Raw genomic sequence first — 21,572 nt, forward strand, 5'->3', positions numbered from 1 at the left:
ATATGTAGGCCTCTGTGGGCTGATTTGATTAAAAATATTAGGCTGGGTGCTGCTTGAAATCTCAACACAGTCAACGTATTTCTTTCAAAAGACAGACCCTTGGCTGGTGGCAGAGAGGAATGGGGAGGTTAAAACATTACCCATTAGGCACTCACAGTTTATTTATACTGTATACATATTACAAGCCTATTATGGGCAATGCAGTGATGGATTGCTTTGCACACACTTAACTGAGGTGAACAAGCTTAGGTGGGCTGCCTCGACAAGAGGCTAGAGGTAACACAAAGCAGTAGGTACTCAGGGGTTGCAGATGCCAGGAGGTAGGAGATATGTGAAGAAACAATGCAGATGCTATTTCATTCTCTCATCAAAGAGAATGAAATATATATATATATATTTCTGCCCTCGCAGTTATAAGTGAAAGATCTAAGGTTAATCCAGATTCAGATCTCCGTCAGTTCTGGTCTTCAGGTATGGGGATAGGCAGCAAACAAAACAGTTTCCCACAGGAGATGTGGAGGCTGACCAGAACCTGAGCAGCTCTTACTCGCTGGGATCTTAGAGCTGAGATTTCATACCTCGGCCATAGTGAAGATCTTATACATCTCTGGAAGAATGACTGGAGCAACAAGGGGCATCTGTGTGTCTGTTACTTCTCGAGTGAATTCTACAGAGGAAAAAGGAGTACTATAAAAAAATAGTGCTTTATAAAGATGTAAGTGGGAAAATTTTCGAACTGCTTCTAGGTGGCGGTTCCCAAGCAGATAGCATACCGGTAAAGACATTGGCCTGATGGTCTTACCCTGGGGAAGGAAAAGGTGCAAGAGTTATTATTTGTTAGAAGGGGGAAGAGAACAGTACAAAGATAAAGGAAATTACATAAGACTGAGAAAAAAACCTTTATTATATAAAGATTGAAAAAAAGAAAAAAAAAACATATTGAAAGAAAATCTGTAAGAGCGGTGTAAAAGTCCTTGGGAGGTCACCTTAGGGAAATCCTGTATTAATCTAATTTATGCCTGATCGTCAACATCCAGGTGCACTTCAAGGTGTCTTACCTTTGGTTCCATTTTCAATATTCTCCCTTGGTGAGTTGTTTTGATGCACACAATAAAATATACGCAGGCTTAGTAGGCTCAACTCCACTCTGTTTATGTTACTCTTGCCAGTGAATGACATTTATTGACCTAGAAGTCAGAGGCTGCCGCTCATTGGAACAGAGGGATTACCATATGAATGTGGCAAAAAGCAACCTATTCATGAAATGAGACTTGAAGAAGGTAAGGGAAATAGGGGTCGTGTCTTTCTCTTCACTTTCCGCACAAGGCACTGAGACAGCATGAAGGACCTTGGGGTTCACGTTACTATTCTGTGGAATACAAGCCCTTGAGTTCCAGTGTCTGTTCACTTTATCTGCTGATTTTCCTGGCAATTCCACATTATCACTACAGAGATGGAGCTAATTACCCGGGACATTTTTCAGGAGGATCTACAACTAGAAATGCATGTCAGCACTTTCAAGGTTAATATACCCCACAAATTTTGGGCAATATCAATCACCAGAAGTCAAATGAAAATCATATATTCAATACTGAGTCTTCTTTACTAGCTTGGGGTCCTCCTGAAGAATAAATTCTGAACTCTGAATAAAATGAGTGTTCTTATTTCATCCAGAAATCCAAAGAAATTAGTCCAAACAAATGTGATGAATAGCATATTAATGAAAACAAGTTTTATAAAAAATGCAGGTTAGCTTAATTCTACTAATAAAGTGCTTAATCACATTTTTTACTTTCCTATAATCATTCCTAGTAGTCCCAACTGATTAACATTTTATAAGCTCAAGTCCAAAATAAGTTTTCTGAGGTCATTCAGCAAGTCAGAAAAGGTGTGGGGCACTGGAAAGATCTTAATCTCCGAACTTCTTTGAGGTTAAAAAAAAAAACCAAAAAAACTATACCTGTGGTCAAATATTTCAATCCTTAGCTGCTATGTTTGCATTTCCTTCACACCATTAGTGTTAGTTAGTTCTCATTTACAAATAGATAAGCTTAACGAAAACTTACTAAAGGCTTAAAAAAGTATATAGTATCTTAAAAAAAACCCCAAAGAGAATCAGTCCCATTCTCCTACTGGGCTCCTGTCCATACACCATGTCCTGCCATCTTCACGCACGCCTAGTTGCTGTTGTGAGAGCACTATCTATCCTCATCTGAAAATATGTGGAGCAGCTATCTGGGAATGGAGGCTGGCAGCTATCCATCCTGTGTCTGCTGACTGCAATATAAAACAATACCCATTTCCCCCATAGTTCTTTCCCTGTGGCTGACAGAAAAGTGATCTCACTGAACAGTGATTTCCTTAGTCAAGCACAATGATGGTTCTACAGTATTCCAACTATGATAAATGTACAACCGTCTTTCTCCTTCAGTTTTTTTTTTTTTTAAAGATTTTATTTATTCACTTGAGAGAGATAGAATGAGACAGAGAGAGCATGAGAGGGAGGAGGGTCAGAGGGAGAAGCAGACTCCCCGCTTGGCGGGGAGTCTGATGCGGGACATGATCCTAGGACTCCAGGATCATGACCCTGAGCTGAAGGCAGTCGCTTAACCAACTGAGCCACCCAGATGCCCTCTCCTTCAGGTTTTTTTTTTTTTTTTTTTAAAGATTTTATTTATTTATTTGACAGAGAGGGAGATAGCGAGAGCAGGAACACAAGCAGGGGGAGGGGGAAAGGGAGAAGCAGGATTCCCGCTGAGCAGGGAGCCCGATGCGGGGCTCTATCCCAGGGCCCTGGGATCATGACCTAAGCCGAAAGCAGACGCTTAACGAATGAGCCACCCAGGCGCCCCTCCAGGTTTTTAAAAAAGCTGAACTTTGTGTTGGAAGACTGGAGGGGAACATGCTTCTTTTCCTTGGTAGAAGACATATCTGTTAACTGATATTCTGGCACCATCAAATTGTAAATAAAGAATCCTAGGTGGCTGATTCCACAGAGAGGGGTACATGAAATCACCTGAACAATGAGTCATACAAGAGAAGTAAGGGAAGTAATGAGCAAGGAAGTGAAAACCTGAACAAGGAATGTTTTGATCTTTTTGGTAAGTCTGCTCTATACCCCAAGCACCTATCAAAGATAAGCAACAGGAATAAAGCGGGTAGTTCAAAAAGGCAGCCAGGACATGGGAAGATGAGGCTGAAAACAAAAGGAGATGATGAGTTTGCTTTTGGACAGAGAATTGACGTTATCTACCATCAACAGAACACAGACAAGTAAAACTGGGACCAGATGCCAAGTTCAATAAACTGAGAGTTTAAAAAAAAAAAAAAGAGGGTCGCCTGGGTGGCTCAGTCGTTAAGCGTCTGCCTTCGGCTCAGGTCGTGATCCCAGGGTCCTGGGATCGAGCCCCACATCGGGCTCTCCACTCAGCGGGAAGCCTGCTTCTCCCTCTCCCACTCCCCCTGCTTGTGTTCCTTCTCTCGCTCTCTCCCTCTGTCAAATAAATAAATAAAATCTTAAAAAAAAAAAAAGAAATGGCATTCGTAACTAGGTAGGAATACATTTCAGGTAAGCTAGCAGGGCACAGAGAAAGAGATGAGATATAGACAGACATTTCACAAGTCTGTATGAACTGAGGGGAAATACAATTTCTTTCTTTCTTTTTTTTTTTTAAAGATTTTATTTATTTATTTGAGACAGAGAGAATGAGAGAGAGAGAGCACAGGAGAGGGGGGAGGGTCAGAGGCAGAAGCAGGCTCCCTGCCGAGCAGGTAGCCCGATGCGGGACTCGATCCAGGGACTCCAGGATCATGACCTGAGCCAAAGGCAGTGGCTTAACCAACTGAGCCACCCAGGCGCCCGGGGAAATACAATTTCTAAGAGATCAACAGAAGGTGGCTAATATCCAGATAAGGATTCCTTGAAGGCAAAACAGTAGAGCCTTCATCTAGGGGATTGGGAAGCAGGGCAGAACTCTCAAGACTGGCAAATTCAGGTTTTGGGTTCTATGTTCTGTGAGAGATTAACAGATTAATCAAGCTTAGATGAGATATCCACCAAATCTCCTTAGACAAAGTGTTTTTTTTTTTTTAAGATTTTATTTTTATTTATTTGACAGAGAGAGAGACAGCGAGAGAGGAAACACAAGCAGGCGGAGTGGGAGAGGGAGAAGCAGGCTTCCTGCAGAACAGGGAGCCTGATACAGGGCTCGATCCCAGGACCCTGGGATCATGACCCCAGCCGAAGGCAGACGCTTAACGACTGAGCCACCCAGGTACCCGACTAAAAGTATTTTTCTGTAAATATTTTTATCACCTTCTTAGAACAGAAAGAAAGAAAAGATACCAAATGCTACATTCTCTAAGCTGACCAAACGAAGGTAAGAATTACATAGCTACACTGTTTTTATCTTCTTTCTTACATTCCTATAAAAATTTTATTTGACTGTTCTTAAATTTGCCTTGGTTGAACTAAGTAGAAAATTAATATAATAATGATAATTACCATAATGGCTAAAATTTAGAGTGCTTACCTCATGTCAGTTATTATGCTAAACAATTTATGTAGATTTAGCTTATTTAAAATTACCAAAAGACCCCTTCAGGTAAACACTACCATTATCTTCATTTTATATACAAGGAAACGCAAGCTCAAGAGACTAAGTAACTTGGGTCAAGGTAAAACCAGAATATGAAGCGAAATCTGACTCCTTAACTACTATGCGATTACTCTATCCTTAAATGGTTAAGGTTTCATAGTAGTAGAAATATTATACCAACTTAATTCCCTGGAAAGAGTCAATGGAGCGGGAGGATAGACACGGAGATAAAAACGAGGGAGGAGGAGCATCACGAAGAGCTACAAATATCAATTCCTATCGTTCAGAGCCATTCCATCACATCTCATAAGTGTCTTGGGATCCAAGTACGAACACCAGGGAAAAACTTCTGATACCTGTCAGCACTCGCATGGCTCCATGGACTGCATTTAAATCTCCGCTCACCAACATCTCCATGAGCAGGTTGAAGAGCTGGGGCCAGGCTTCAGGCCAGTCCCAGTGAGCAATGGCTGACACTGCATAGGCCACACTGGAGCGCACCTTACTTATTGATTCTCTCAACCCGTTGGGCAATAGCTCCCGGATAACAATTTTTGCCTGCAGAGGAGAAAAGCCCACTTGCCATTAGACCAGGTTATAAGTGACTGGCAGAGTGCTATCCAATTTACGTGTTGGAAAAACAACGTGCGTAAGGTACTGCATATCAAAAACTCCAACACACAAACCTGACAAATCATTCATTCAGAGAGTTCATCTTTGATCCCTAAACTTACCTGTCCATTACAGCAGCTACCTGTGGTCCTTTAAATTTAAATTAATTAAAATGAGATGAAATAAAAAAATCAGTTTCTCAGGTTCATCAGCCACATTTTAAGTGCTCAACACCATATACAGCCAGTAGCTACTGCACCAGACAGCACAGATACAAAATATTTCCGTAACTGCAGAAAGTTCCAATGGACAGCGCTGCCCTAGACCTTATACTCAAAATTTCTTGGGGGCCCAGAATGGCTGCATAGTGCTGTACCAAGTAGAAACATTATCTCATTTAATCCTCAAACAATTCTTTGGAGTTGAAATTTTAATTCTAATTTTAGATGTTTAGGAAATTGAAGTTAAGAAGTTAAAGTACTTTTCTAGTATTTTCATAGCTAGTAAAAGACAGAACTGGAATTTGAACACAGGTCAGCCTGATACAGGAGCTCTCTTACTTACAGCATGTTGCCCATAATGTCAGCTACCAATCGATCTTTTCTGCCTAGTCTTTTGATTGCCCCATGTTGTCAAACAATAGTGACAGCTCAGTATCTTAAGAAGGCTCCTCAAATCTCTATAGGAAGACTAATCAAATAATTCTCCTTACCCTTTCTGTAGTTTCAGGAGGCCTAAACTTCTCTGATTGGGCACACCAGTGAGTCTCCACATACTGCTTCAAGATGACTGATGCCAGCTGCAAAGAGAACAAGCCAAGCAGTACAGCAAGAAAAAGACTTTTTTCATATATAAAAATCATACACATATACATAGCCTGATACATTCATTTGAAGTATATCTAAATCTAGTACAAAATCCTAGGTTATTTGTAAACTGGCATTAATTCTTTCTTTTTCCAATAAGAAAGTTTCATTACCAAGTAAAAGGGAAATTACTTATAAATTGGGCCAATCAGTCTGGAATTACCTGACGGATTGCCAGTGCTCCCTGGGGATCTACGGTCAGCTCTGCCAGGTGAACACCAAATTCTGAAAGAGAAAATTTTATTGTGAGTAAAAGCACCCAGGAAAGCCACAGGAATATACTGAGCTTTAACCCTGATGCCAACAAGAAAAATTTCAGAAAGGAGACTGATTTATTGTTTTTAAAAGTGCTCGGGGCGGGGCACGTAGGTGGCTCAGTTGGTTAAGCAACTGCCTTCGGCTCGGGTCATGATCCTGGAGTCCCGGGATCGAGTCCCACATCGGGCTACCTGCTTAGCAGGTAGTCTGCTTCTCCCTCTGACCGTCCCCCCTCTCATGCTCTCTCTCTCTCTCTAATAAATAAATATAATCTTAAAAAAAAAAAAGTGCTCGGGGCACCTGGGTGGCTCAGATGGTTAAGCATCTGCCTTCAGCTCAGGTCATGATCCCAGGGTCCTGGGATCAAGCCCCACATCGGGCTCCCTGCTTGTGGGGGAGCCTGCTTCTCCCTCTCCCTCTACTGTTCCCCCTTGCTTGTGCTCTCGCTCTGTCAAATAAATAAATAAAATCTTTAAAAAAAAAAAAGGTGCTGATAACTGGAGCGCCTGGGTGGCTCAGTCGGTTAAGTGGCTGCCTTCGGCTCAGGTCATGATCCTGGGGTCTTGGGACTGAGCCCCGTGTCCAGTTCCCCGCTCAGCGGAGAGCCTGCTTCTCCCTCTCCCTCTGCCTGCCACTCTGCCTACCTGTGCTCTCTCTCTGTCAAATAAATAAATACAATCTTTAATAAATAAATAAATAAATAAAAGTGCTGATAACTGCTAAGATTGGTTCTTCTAAGGAAGAGAAACAGGTTGGCCTGCAGGACATGGCTGCTCACAGTAACTAGTTCCAGCGCTCTCATTTTCTCCAATCACTGCATAGCATCTTCCAGCCATCTCTTCCAAGATGGCAACACCTCCCTCTTAGACCAATGAATGCAGTAGCTAACTGAAAACCAGTACTATTTAACCCCAAAGACAAATTAATAGGCAAGATTTCAGGAGTTGCTCTGATATACACTACCAGATAAGAGATAATTAAGTCTAAGAAAATCTGGCTTTAACAGGTTTCGTCCTAAAAATGTAACTGTTAGAAGTAAACAGCTTCCGGGGCGCTTGGCTGGCTCAGTTGTAAGGCATCTGCCTTTGGCTGGGGTCGTGGTCCCAGGGTCCTGGGATCAAGCCCTGCATCGGGTTCCCTGCTCGGCAGGGAGCCTGCTTCTCCCTCTCCCCCTGGCTTGTGTTCCCTCTCTCGCTATGTCTCTCTCTGTCAAAGAAATAAATAAAATCTTTAAAAAAAAAAAGTAAACAACTTCCAATAAGCAATGTGAGCAGTAAACCTGAAATGCATATTGAGAGACTTATAAGCAACGCTTACTCCCACATTAAAATTTAGATCCTTCAATGCAATCCATATAAAAAAATCTCAGTGATGTTTTTTTGCAGCAACAGAAACTTACCCCAAAATTCATATGGAATCTCAAGGGACCGCAAATAGCCAAGATAATCTTTTTTTTTTTTAAGATTTTATTGATTTATTTGACAGAGAGAGAGAGCAAGCACAAGCATTATTCATAACAGCCAAAAGATGGAAGCAACCCGAATGTCCATCCACAGATGAGCAGATAAAATGTGGTATTATACATAAAACTGAATATCATTTAGCCTTCAAAAGGAAGGACAATTTTGCCATATGCTACCACTGCTAAAATAGGTGAACCTTGAGGACATTATGCTAAACAAAATACATTAGTCATAAAAGGACAAACACTGTATGATTCTACTGATATGAGGTACTTAGAGTAGTCAAAATCATAAATACAGAAAGTGTAACAGAGGTTGCCAGGGGGTGGGGGAGGGGAAAACCGGGAGTTATTTAATGGGTTTACAGAGTTTCACTTTTACAAGATGAAAAGAATTATGGGACTGGATGGTGGTGACACTTGTATAACAATGTGAATGTATTAAATGCCATTGAACTGTGTATACTTAAAGATGGTTAAAACGGTAACTTTTATGTTAAGTATATTTTACTACAAAAATTAAAAAAAAAATTAGATCTGGGGTGCCTGGGTGGCTCAGTCGTTAAGCATCTGCCTTCGGCTCAGGTCATGATCCCGGGGTCCTGGGATCGAGCCCCACGTCGGGCTCCCTGCTCTGTGGGAAGCCTGCTTCTCCCTCTCCCACTCCCCCTGCTTGTGTACCCTCTTTCGCTGTCTCTCTCTGTCAAATAAATAAAAATTTAAAAAAACCTTTAAAAAAAATTAGATCTAATTTACACTTGCAAAGGAGTCTACTGTCAAATGAGGAAGAAGAATGTAAGACCAGGAGTACATCCTAATTGTCACATTTCACATTCTAGGGCTGTGCTATCCAACATGGTAGCCATTACATCCAAGTGGCTCTATGCTACCTGAAATGGGCCTAGTGAGGACTGACATGTGCTATAAATGTAAAATACACACCAAACTACAAACTTAGTATGAAAACAAAATAACGCAAAATATTGTAGTAATGTTTACACTGATTACATATTGAAATGATACTTTACACATATTAGGTTAAATTAATACAATTTTAAAAATTATTTTTACCTGTTTGTCTTACCTTTTCAATACATTGCTTTTAGAAAATTTAAAATTTCACCTGTGACTCACATTATATTCCTATTGGACAGCACTGTTCGAGAGAATGAATGGTAGGTTTTCAGATGTGTTTGGTTGTGGTAGGCGATCAGGTTACAACAGGTGCATCATTCCCTTTTGGAGGGAGCTATAGATCAGTGAGGTTAAGAGCATGGATTCTGGAATTAGGCAAGTTTAGGCTCAAATCCTACTATGTCTGAATTTAGGCAAGTTATTTCTAAATCCCCTTTTCCTCATCTACAAAATAAGGACAACAGTCGGTATCAAGTTACCAAGCAATCCTGTGAGAACAATACATGACACATGGTAAAAACTTTAAAAATCAGTTATTGTGGCAATCCCTATCAAAACTCCAATGGCATTTTTCACAGGAATAGAACAATCCTTAAATTTGTAACCACGAGAAACCCCAAATAGCCAAAGCAATATTGAGCAAGAACAATGTTGGAGACATCCCTGATTTCATATTAATTTACACAGCTATAGTAATCAAAACTGTATGTAACTGGCATAAAGGTACACAGATTAATGGAACAGAAGAGAGCCCCCAAATAAACCTATGGTCAATTAATTTATGACAAAGAAGTCAAGAATATACAACGGGGAAAAGGACAGTTTCTTCAATAAATAGTGTTCGGAAAACTGGACAGCCACTTGCGAAAGAATGAGACTGGACCTCTATCTTACACCATATACAAAAACTAATTAAAAAGAGCTTAAAAGACTTGAATGTAAGACCTGAAACCATAAAACTTCTAAAAGAAAACATAGGTGGTAAGTTCCCTGACATAAGTCTTAGCAATGGTCTTCTGGATTTAACACCAAAAGCAAAGGCAACAAAAGCAAAAACAAATATGTGACTACAGGCATACCTGTTTTATTGTACCTTGCAGATACTGAGTTTTTTACAAATTGAAGGTCTGGGGCCACCCTGTGTTGAGCAAGTTTACCGGTGCCATTTTTTTCAACAGCATTTGCTCACTTTGTGTCTCTGTGACACATTTTGGTAATTCTCACAATATTTTAAACTTTGTCATTATTATTACATTTGTTATAGTGATCTGTGATCAGTGATCCTTGATGTTACTATTGTAACTGTTTTGCAGCAACACAAACTGTGTCCATATAAGATAGTGAATTTAATAATAAATGTTGTATTATGACTGCTTACTAACTGGCTGTTTCCCCTTCTTTCTCCCTTTCTTTCGGTGTCCCTAGTCCTGAAACACAATGATATTGAAATTATGCTAATTAATAACCATACAATAACCTCTAAGTGTTCAAGTGAAAGGAAGAGGTACATGTCTCACACTTTAAAAAGCTTGGTGAAGAAGCCATGTCCAAAACCAAGAGAAGGTGAAAGCTAGGCCTCCTGCACCAGTTAGCGAAGTTGTAAATACAAAGAAAAAGTTCTTGAATGAAATTAAAAGTGCTACTCCAGTGAACACACAGATGGTAAGAAAGCAAAACAGTCTTATTACAGATATGGAGAAAGTTTTAGTGGCCCAGACAGATCAAACCAGCCACAACATTCCCTTAAGCCAAAACCTAATCCAAAGCAAGGGCCTAACTCTCTTCAATTTTATGAAGGCTGAGAGAAATGAAGAAGCTGAAGAAGGAAAGTTTGAAGCAGCAGAGATTGGGTCATGAGGCTTAAGGAGAGAAGCCGTCTCCATAACATAAAAATGCAAGCTGAATCAAGTGCTGATGCAGAAATTACAGCAAGTGATTCAGAAGGTCTAGCTAAGATCATTCATGAAGGTGGCTACACTAAACAACAGATTGTCAATGTAGATAAAACAGCATCATACTGGAAGATGGCATCTAGGACTCTCACATCTAAAGAGAAGTCAGTGCCTGGCTTCAAAGTTCCACAGGACAGGCTGACTTGCTTGTTAGGGGCTCACGTAGCCAGTGACTTTAAATTGAAGCCAGTGCTCATTTACCATTCTGAAAATCCTATAGCCCTTAAGAATTATGCTAAATCTACTTTGCTTGTGCTCTATAAATGGAACAAGCCTGGATGACAGCACATCTGTTTATAACTTCGTTTACTGAATATTTTAAGCACACTGTTGAGACCTATTGCTCAGAAAAAAAAAAAAGATTCCTTTCAAAATATGACCGCTCACTGACAATGCACCTGGTCACCCAAGAGTTCTAATGGAGATGCCCAACGAGATTAATATTTTATGCCTGCTAACACAACATCCAGTCTGTAGCATAAGAATCAAAAGAGTAGGGGCGCCTGGGTGGCTCAGTCGTTAAGTCAGTTCGGCTCAGGTCATGATCTCAGGGTCCTGGGATCGAGCCCCACATGGGGCTCCCTGCTCGGCAGGAGGCCTGCTTCTCCCTCTCCACTCCCACTGCTTGTGTTCCCTCTCTCGCTGTATCTCTCTCTGTCAAATAAATTAAAAAAAAATCTTTAAAAAAAGAATCAAAGAGTAATTTTGACTTTCAAATCTTACTATTTAAGAAATACATTTTGAGGGGCGCCTGGGTGGCTCGGTCGATTAAGCAACTGCCTTTGGCTCAGATAATGATCCCAGGGTCCTGGGATTGGGCCCTGCATTGGCCTTCGTGCTCAGCGATGGAATCTGCTTCTCCCTCTGCCCCTCCCCCTGCTCATGCTCTCACCCTCTCTCTAATAAATAAAAAAATCTATTAAAAAAAAAAAAGACATACATTTTGTAAAGCTATAGCTGCCATACATAGTGATTCCTGTGATGAATCTGGGCAAATTGCAAAGCTTCTGGAAAGCACCATTCTAGATGCCATTAAAAATATTCGTGATTCATGGGAAGAGATCAAAATACCAATATTAACAGGGGTTTAGAAGTTGATTCCAACTCTCATGGATGACTCTGAAGGGCTCAAGATTTCAGGGGAGGAAGTAAGTGCAGATGTGGTGGAAATGGTGAGAGAACTAGAATTTGAAGTGGAGCTTAAAGATGTGGCTGAAATTGCTACAATCTCATGATAAACTTTAATGGATGAGGGGTTACTTCTTATGGATGAACAAAGGAAGTGGATTCTTGAGATGGAATCTACTGGTGAAAATGCTGTGAAGATCTATGAAATGACAACAAAGGATTTAGAATAATATATAGAGTTACTAAAACGGTGGCAGGGTTTGAGAGGATTGGCTCCAATTCTGAAAGAAGTGCTACTGTAGGTAAAATGCTATCAAATAGCATCGCATGCTACAGAGAAATTATTTGGGAAAGGAAGAATAAACTGATGTGACACACTTCACTGTAGTCTTAGTTTAAGAAATTGCCACAGCTGCGCCAACCTTCAGCAATCAGTGCCCTGATCAGTCAGCAACCATCAACATCAAGGCAAGACCCTCCACCAGCAAAGATTGACTTGCTAAAAGCTCAGATGATGATCAGCATCTTTTAGCAATAAAGTATTTTTAATTAAGTATACTGTTTTTTAGACATAATGTTACTGCACACTTTAACAGAATACAGTGTAAACATAACGTTTATATGCACTGGGAAACCAAAAAATTCATTTGACTCGCTTTACGGCAATATCTGATTTATTGCCGTCATCTGGAACCATACCCACAATGTCTCCAGAGTGTGCCTGTACATCTAAAAAGCTGATGCACAGCAAAGGAAATCAACAAAATGAAAAGGCAACCTACTGAATGGGAGAAAATATTTGCAAATCATGTGTCTGATAGGGGTTAATATCCAGTGTATAAAGAACATGCACAGCCCAACAGCAAAAGAACAATCCAATTAAAAACTGGAGGATCTGAATAGACATTTTTCCAAAGAAGACATACAGATGCTCAACATCACTATCAGGAAAATGCAAATCAAAACCACAATGAAATATCACCTCACATCTGTTAGGATACTATTATATTACCAAAAAGATAAGAAATAACAAGTGTTGGTGAGGATGTGGAGAAAAAGGAATCCTTGGTGCACTGTTGGCAGGAATGTAAATTGGTACAGCCACTGTGGAAGACAGTATGGAGGTTCTCCCCAAAATTAAAAATAGAACTACCATATGATCCAGCATTTTCACTTCTGGGTATTTATCCAAAGAAACAAAAACACTAACTTGAAAAGATATATGCACCCCCATGTCCACTGCATCATTATTTACAACAGCCAAAATTTGGAAACAAACTAAATGTCCACTGACTAACGAATGGATAAAGAAAACGGTGTGTGTGTGTGGTTGCCAGAGATGGGGGGTGGGAGGGGTGGGTAGGGAAGAGAGGGCCAAAATGGATGGATTCAAAAGGTACAAACTTCCAGTTATACAATAAGTAAGTCATGGGGAAGGAATGTACAACATGTCAACTATAGTTAATAATACTGTATTGTATATTTGGAAGTTGCTAAGAGAATAGATCTTAAAAGTTCTTTCCATAAGAGAAATAAAAATTCTGTAACTGGGACGCCTGGGTGGCTCAGTCAGTTAAGTATCTGCCTTTAAATTTAAAATCTTTAAAAAATTCTGTAACTAAAATAAAATCATATATTGTGCTATTATTTGTATTGCCCACCATAAGTACACTGTAAAAAATCAGTTATTGTGCTATTATTATTTTTATCACTCATAATGAGAACATTGTTTGGCTTTCCTATCTCTGTAACTAAAGTTACTTTCTTCTTTTTTTAATTTAATTAAAAAAATTTTAAAGATTTTATTTATTTGTCAGAGAGAAAGAGAGAGAGCACAAGCAGGGGGAGTGGTAGGCAGAGGGAGAAGCAGGCTCCCTGTTCAGCAAGGAGTCCAACGCTGGACTCTATCCCAGGACCCTGGGATCATGACCCAAGCTGAAGGCAGACATTTAACTGACTGAGCCAGGGCGTCCCTAAAGTTACCTTCCATGGTAAATTCTATCACAATTGGATTCCACTGGAATAGCCATCCAAAGGATATTTATACAAATAGAAAAGCTTAATACCAAGAAAAAGTCACCCATGCACTGTTTCATATTCAAGGCTTATCCAAGTAAACAGGTTAAAAGCTACTGAAAATAATCTGTGTCTTTCTCTCTCTTTTTATTTTTTGAGAGGGAGGGAGGGAGAGAGGAGGAGAGGGAGAGACAGAATCTTAAGCAGGCTCCATGCTCAGTGCAGAGCCCAATTCGGGGCTCGATCTCATGACCCTAAGATCATGACCTGAGCCAAAATCAAGAGTTGGAAGCTTAATGGACTGAGCTACCCAGGTGCCCCATGATCTATGTCTATATTTTTAAAAATGTTTTATTTTGAAATAATTCCTAGACTTAAAGAAGAGGTGACAAATAGTACATAGAGTTCATGGATATCCTTTACCCACATTCCTCTGATATTAACAACTTACAACACAACTGTGATTCAATGATCAAAACCAAGAAACTAACATGGGTGTAATACTATAAACTACAGACTTGATTAGAATTTCACCAGTTTTTTCCCCCCTTACTGTCCCTTCTCTGTTTCAGGATCCAATCCAAGACCCCACAATGTACTTGGTTGTCATGTCTCTTCAGTTTCCTCCAATGCATGACATTCTCTCATTCTTTCCTTGTCTTTTATGACCAGAACACTTCTGATGAGTAATGATCAGTTACTTTGTAGAATGTGTCTCAATGTGCATTTGACCCTAGTTTCCTCACGATTACATTGAGGTTATTCATTTTTGGCAAAAATATCAGAGAAGTGACGCTGTGTCCTCAGTATATGCTATCAGGGAATACTTAATGCTGAAAAATTACTAGACATGTTAACCATGATCACGGTAATGTGGGACCTACTGGGTTTCTTCACTGCATAGGTACTGTTTTTCCCTTTGTGATTGATAAAAATCTTGGGAGAGATACTTTGAAATTATGCTAATATCCTATTTCTTTTTAAACTTTGACACACTGATTTTAGTACCCACCTGTAGATCCTGTCTGCAGTGATTATTAATGGTGCTTTTGTATTTCTTTTATTCTCTTTACTCTTATTTATTGCAATTCTTTTCTAATGAAGAACTCTCTTCTTTCTTTATCCAATTATTTCTTTACACCAGTGTAGACTCATGTTATTTATTTTATTCTATAGTTTTAATCCAGTACTATCATTATTTAGTTTCCCAAATTGTTCTACTTTGGCCATTGGCACTCCTTTCATTTGGCTCCTATATACTTCTATACATTGCCATCCTTTTTACAGTACTGCCTTTTTTCCTGATATCACAAGATATTCCAGGCTTATCTTGTATTTTCCCTTAGGCCCTGGAATCAACTTTTTCTCCAAGATCCCTAGTGCTTATTTTATTGGAGAATGCTATTTCAAAACCAGATCTGGATGCTCGCTGTGCTCATTGCTACTGAGGTATCACTGTTCCTAAGCCCTCTCAGAGAACCCCAAGAGGAAATATATGTATGTATGTGAACATACGCCTATACATCCATCCATCCATATACTGACACCTCAGATGCCAATCCAATGCCTCAAAGGTCATCCTACTTTTCTTCTTTTCCTGATGTAACTTTTTCTCTACCATTGATAAATCTGGGTCTCATTTTTTAAAAAAGATTTATTTGAGAGAGAGAGAGTGTGTGTGTGTGCACGCGAGCATGCAGAGGGGAGGGGCAGAGGGAGAGGGAGAGAGAAACTCCAAGCATGGAGCCAACTTGGGGCTTGATCTCACGACCTGAGATCACAACGGAGATCATGACCTGAGCTGGAAAACCAAGAGGCTGATGCTTAACCGACTGCGCCACCCAGGTGCCCCTGGCTCTCATTTTCTACAATAAATTGACTTACTCATTTCAATCTTAGTATACATGTAAACTAATTACAGAACTATTATCCCATACTCTTGTGGAAAACAGACATATTAACTGGAGGACAATTTTTGTATATAGTTCTTTTTGACTTTAATCTTACAATAAATATGCAGTCAAAATACTATTTTCCAAAGTTACTTAGGTTAATTCTTTTCTCTCCTAACACTTAATAATAACTATGCTATTCATTTGCAATACAGTTAGGTTATTTGTTATTACTTCCATTTTGGGCCCCCTCCACTGTCTGACTTTAAATATTTATTTTAGGGGGTACTACTACGATTCTCAGTCAAAGCTATACAAAAAGGAACATTCCAAGAAGCGTTGCTCCCTTTTCATTCCTATTAACTTCTTTCCACCCTTTCCCCACTCACTCCACGTAGGTAAATGACCAATTTCTGGTTTATCTTTCCTGTATATCGTTTGCATAAATGAATATAGATACATCTGTATTTTCTTTTTTAAAGATTTTATTTATTTATTTGAGAGAGAGAGACAGCGAGAGTGGGAACACAAGCAGGGGAAGGCAGTCGCTTAACCAACTGAGGCACCCAGGTGCCCCACATCTGTATTTTCTTATGTCCTCTTGTTTATATGAACATTTCTATACTGTGCTTTTTTGCAGGTTTTTTTTCAATTAACATTATATTCTGGAATTCATTCCAAATCAGTTTGGAGATTTCTCATTCTTTTTTTTTTATAGCTGTATAATATACCACTGTATAAATCTATTTTTTCAAATACCCTCATACACACACACACACACACACATTAATGTAGGCAGTTAGATTGCTTCTAATATTCTGCTTTTATAAACAATGCCACAGTAAACAATGCTGTGCAGTATATATTTTCATATATATTGAAGGTGTACCTTCAGGGTAGATGCCCAGAAGTGGGTCTGCTGGGTCAAATGGTAAGTGCAGGGACACCTGGGTGGCTCAGTGGGTTAAGCATCTGCCTTCAGCTCAGGTCATGATCCCAGGGTCCTGGGATCCAGTCCCACATCAGGCCCCTTGCTCAGCGGGGAGCCTGCTTCTCCCTCTGCCTGCCACTCCCCCTGCTTGTACTCTCTCTCTCTCCTTGACAAATAAATAAAATCTTTTTTTTTTTTTAAAGATTTTATCTATTTATTTGAGAGAGAGAGAATGAGAGAGAGCACATGAGAGGGGGGAGGGTCAGAGGGAGAAGCAGACTCCCTGCCAAGCAGGGAGCCCGATGCGGACCTTCATCCAGGGACTCCAGGATCATGACCTGAGCCGAAGGCAGTCGCTTAACCAACTGAGCCACCCAGGCGCCCCGACAAATAATAAAATCTTAAAAAATAGGTAAGTGCATACATAGTATTGTTAGGTATGGCCAATTTTCCTCCAAAAGGGCTGTACCAATTTGCATCCCCACTAGCAATGCTAAGAGTATTTTTCCACAGTCTTGGGGCGCCTGGGTGGCTCAGTCGTTAAGCATCTGCCTTCGACTCAGGTCATGACCCCAGGGTCCTGAGACTGAGTCCCGCATTGGGCTCCCTGCTCCGCGGGAAGCCCGCTTCTCCCTCTCCCACTCCCCCTGCTTGTGTTCCCTCTCTCGCTGTGTCTCTGTCAAATAAATAAAATCTTTAAAAAAAAAAAAAGTGTATTTTTCCACAGTCTCATCAACAGAATGTGGTATTGTAATTTAAAAATTTTGCCAGGCTGATAGATAAGAAATGGTATCTTGATGTTGTTTTAATTTGTAGTTCTCTAATCACTTTAAACTTTTTTTGTATGTCTGAGTGCTTTTTTTGAGGGGGTGTGTGTGATTTGTCTGTCCATGTCTCTCTCCTATTTTTCTACTAGAGTTTTTTGGTCCTTTGTTCCTCATTTTTTTTTTTTTTTAACAGTTTCATCGTGTTTTATCTTCATAACAACACTGTGAAGTAGGCAGGGCAGGTATCATTAAACCATTTGGGAGATTGAGCAGGAAGCTATGGCTCAGAAAAGTTAAGGGATTTTGTCAAGATCTAAAAGCTAGAATGAGTCCCTGGTTTCAGCTCTGATGTGTAAAGGCTATCAGAGATCAAAGCAGCTGAAGACCGACCTTGAAGCTTACGCTGCTATTCTCCATGTTGTCCCTGACCCTTCCATTCCAGGTTTGGTTTTCAGGAACTCTGCTCCACAGGCAAGAGACTCCATGCAGAGGCACCCAAGATAGTACCCTTCTCTGTTCTGGGGCTGCCCACGATGGTATGAGGAAAGCAGGACTCTAAATTAGTAACTGCCCACTGAGGAATGAAGGTCAGTTCTATCCTTCCAGTTACCTCCCCCAGAAGACCAACCTGCTGAGTGTAGGATTCAGAAAAGATGGTTGGATCCAGCCAGTTCACAACAGTGACAGACTCACAAAGATACATGTATCATTTTGCATAAATACACATCTGTGATATTCTAGGCCCCAACAGATCACCATGCCAAACACGCTCCATGGACTCCAGATAAATAAGCTAGTTCACACTGTCTAGGCCCAGGGATTTCTGGGAGCTGCCATACCTTGGGGCCTCTCAGGGAACCAGGGCTCCTCTGCCAGGCTGCCCAGAGGACAAAGATCCAGCCCTCTCCTCAGAGAGAAGGGTGAGCATCAGCAGCTTTTCCTGGCAGTGCCCCTGAAGCAGCAACAGGGAAAAGGGCGAGGAAGAAGACTTCACCGAACACCCCTCCACTAAGCATCATGTCCCTGTACCAGTCTCAGCATACAGAAAGGTTTCTGCTTGTTGCTTAACCACAAATGATGGCATAAAGGTCTTCCAGAGGGGCTGGCATGGAGGTCTTTTAGGGACACCCCTTGACTCAATCCTTGGGGGAGGGCCATCAGGAGGGGCAGGGGACTCAAGGTATCTCAGGTTCCTCCAAAGGATCCGGTTGAGCAGGACTGATCTTGTTCCAGTGGAAGAGATCCCACTTGTGTCCCTGGAAGGATGGAAAGATGTAAGCGGCTCTGCTGGGGCCTCTCACAGCCTGGGAGGGTTGGCACTAGGCACCCCTACCTTTAGGGGTGAAGCGGTCTCCTGTGTGTGGCTGAGCAGTCTGTGCACCTCACTGCCTGGGGCACAAGAAAGTGGAGGTGAAAGGGCCAGGGCTGGCTCCTTTTCCCCCTCTGCTTCACGACCCCCTGGGGGCCTCTGGGTCTGCAGTTGCAAGTAGAGCTGCTGGAGCCTTGCCATCTGCTCCCGCACTAGGCAAAGGTATTGTAGGTATTGGAGACTCTGCCCTGGGAGACAGGCCTAGTTTAGGCCCCAGGTACTGCACCATCTCTGCTTCTCCCATGGCTGCCTCTAGGTCAATTTCTGCTTCTAGGTCAATTCCTGCTTCAGTGGCCTCCTGTTCCCTTGCTCCAAAAAGGCGCACTTCACATTCAGGCTCATTTGGCTTCAGGGAGTGGTGGTGTTGTGACATGCTGGCAGGGGAAGTTGGGAGCTGGTGGGACTGCTCCAGCTTACAGTTGGCCAGGAGCCTGCCTAGATGGGCAGGAGGTTCCATGGCAGCAAGGGTCAGGGGCTCAGGGGGCTGTCCCCAACCACCATCTCCACTCCTGTGTCCTGGGAGGCCAGTTTGAGAAGTGGTTCCTGCCTCCTGAGACCTCTCAGCTCGCCATTCCCCTTCCAGAAATCCAGTGAGCAACCTTGAGCGGCATCCAGGATCCATCTGTAGGTGCTGCTGACTCCAGGTACTATACAGCTGCATGCCAGGTCCTTGCCAACCCCATCTGCCATCTCTCTTTTTTTTTAAAGATTTTATTTATTTATTTGAGAGAGAGAATGAGAAAGAGAGAGCACGAGAGGGGGGAGGGTCAGAGGGAGAAACAGACTCCCTGCTGAGCAGGGAGCCTGATGCGGGACTCGATCCCGGGACTCCAGGATCATGACCTGAGCCGAAGGCAGTCGCTTAACCAACTGAGCCACCCCCCGGTGGCCCCCATCTGCCATCTCGTAACACCTTGATTTTCAGGCCAAGTCTTTCCCTGCTAGCCACAGGTTGTCTAGGTTGCTCCATCCTAACCCCATCCTCCTAGACAGCATCCCCACCCCATTCTTCTTTCCCAGATAAAGATAGGGAAACACAGCCCTCAATTTTTTTTTTCAGAGCCTTCAATTCTATAAGAGTTCTTTACATACAAAGAATATTATCCTTCTGTCTGTGTATGTTGTGAAAAATTTCTCCCAGTTTTTCAGCTGTCTTTTGACTTTCTATATGGTGGTTTTTGTCATGCAAATGAAAAACATTATTTTATGCAGTCAAATGTATCAATCTTTTATTGCCTCTGAATTTTGTGTCATAGTCAGAAAGCCTTTCCTTATGCCAAGGTTAAAGAAAAATTCATCCATATCTTCTTCTATAACTTATATTGTTTCATTTTTTAAATATTTAGATTCCTAATCCATTTGGAGTTTACTTTTTTGTATGGTATGAGGTATTTATCTAATTCCAAATAGCTACCCAGTTGTCCCAGCACCCTTTATTAAGAAGTCCATCTTTACCCCAATGATTTGAGATGCCACCTTTATCTATACTATATTTCTGTAGGTACTTGTGTCTATTTCCATTTTATTCCACAGTTCTATTTGTGTATTCATGCACAAGTGCCATGCTGTTTGTTTTAATTATAGAGGCTTTATATAATGTTTTAATGTCTGGTAGAACTAGTCCCTCCTCAAAGTTTTCCTTTTCAGTGTTTTTGGAGCTACTCTTTCATGTTTGTTTTTCTGTGAAATTTAGAATCAACTTCTGTACTCCTCTATAATGTTGAGTTGTTCCATCCAAGGATAGCACGTCTTTCCATTTGTTCAAGTCTACTTTTCCCCCCCATTTTTCTATAAATACTTTAATACATATCTCTGAAAGATAATTTTTCAATTGAGGTAAAATTCACATAAAATTAACCATTTCTTTTTTTTGTTTTTTTATACATTTTTTTTTTTAAGATTTTATTTATTTGACAGAGAGAGAGACAGTGAGAGAGGGAACACAAGCAGGGGGAGTGGGAGAGGGAGAAGCAGCTTCCCGCGGATACTTAGTGTGATGATGCGGGGCTCGATCCCAGGACCCTGAAGCTGAAGACAGCCGCTTAACGACTGAGCCACCCAGGTGCCCCTTTTTTGTTTTTTTAAATTAACCATTTTAAAATGAAAAATTCAGTGACATTTAGTACATTCACAATGTTGTGCAACCACCACCTCTACCTAATTCCAAAACATTTCCATCATCCTAAAATAAAACCCATACCCATTAAGCAGTTATGTTCAAGTTTACTTTTTTATGTGCATGTCTTTTTTATTGTTATGTTAATCCCCATACATTACATCATTAGTTTTAGATGTAGTGTTCCATGATTCATTGTTTGTGCATAACACCCAGTGCTCCATGCAGAATGTGCCCTCCTCAATACCCACCACCAGGCTAACCCATCCTCCCACCCCCCTCCCCTCCAGAACCCTCAGTTTGTTTTTCAGAACCATGAGAGACAATGGACTCTGAAAATCAAGTTTACTTTTTAAGTCTTTCAGGACTGTTAATAGTTTCCCCCAATAGGTTCTTGTACATTTCCTGTTAATTTTATCCCGAAGTATTTTTCTTTGCTGCTATTGTAAATGGACTTTTAAAAAACCACCATTATGTCCTCTAGCCTTTTGTTTGTCTATATGAAGGCTATTGATTTTCGCATTTTATGCCCTACCTCTTTACCAAATCCTTAGATTCTTAACTCATTCTTATTACACCCTTATTTTAAGCTGTAGTTTTTTTAAAAGATGTTTTTATTTTTTATTTTATTATTTATTTAGAGAAAGAGAGAACGAGAGCAAAAGCGAGGGGGGAGGGGCAAAGGGAGAG

General features: G+C 40.9%; 1 protein-coding gene and 1 pseudogene across 1 annotated transcript in view; both read right to left on the reverse strand.

Annotated features, from left to right (window-relative positions):
* Positions 1-21,572, reverse strand: part of IPO9 (importin 9) — a 58,366-nt gene that overhangs the window by 29,474 nt on the left and 7,320 nt on the right. The window contains exons 2-5 of the mRNA XM_021682718.1: positions 6,240-6,301; positions 5,923-6,009; positions 4,955-5,156; positions 579-667 (exon numbers count right to left, since the gene is read on the reverse strand). Of these exons, the coding sequence (XP_021538393.1) occupies positions 579-667; positions 4,955-5,156; positions 5,923-6,009; positions 6,240-6,301 (440 nt within the window). The remainder of the gene's footprint in view (positions 1-578; positions 668-4,954; positions 5,157-5,922; positions 6,010-6,239; positions 6,302-21,572) is intronic.
* On the reverse strand, positions 18,383-19,482 carry LOC110574083 (annotated as a pseudogene).

This window comes from Neomonachus schauinslandi, chromosome 6 (assembly GCF_002201575.2).
Source record: "Neomonachus schauinslandi chromosome 6, ASM220157v2, whole genome shotgun sequence".
NCBI lineage: Eukaryota > Metazoa > Chordata > Mammalia > Carnivora > Phocidae > Neomonachus > Neomonachus schauinslandi.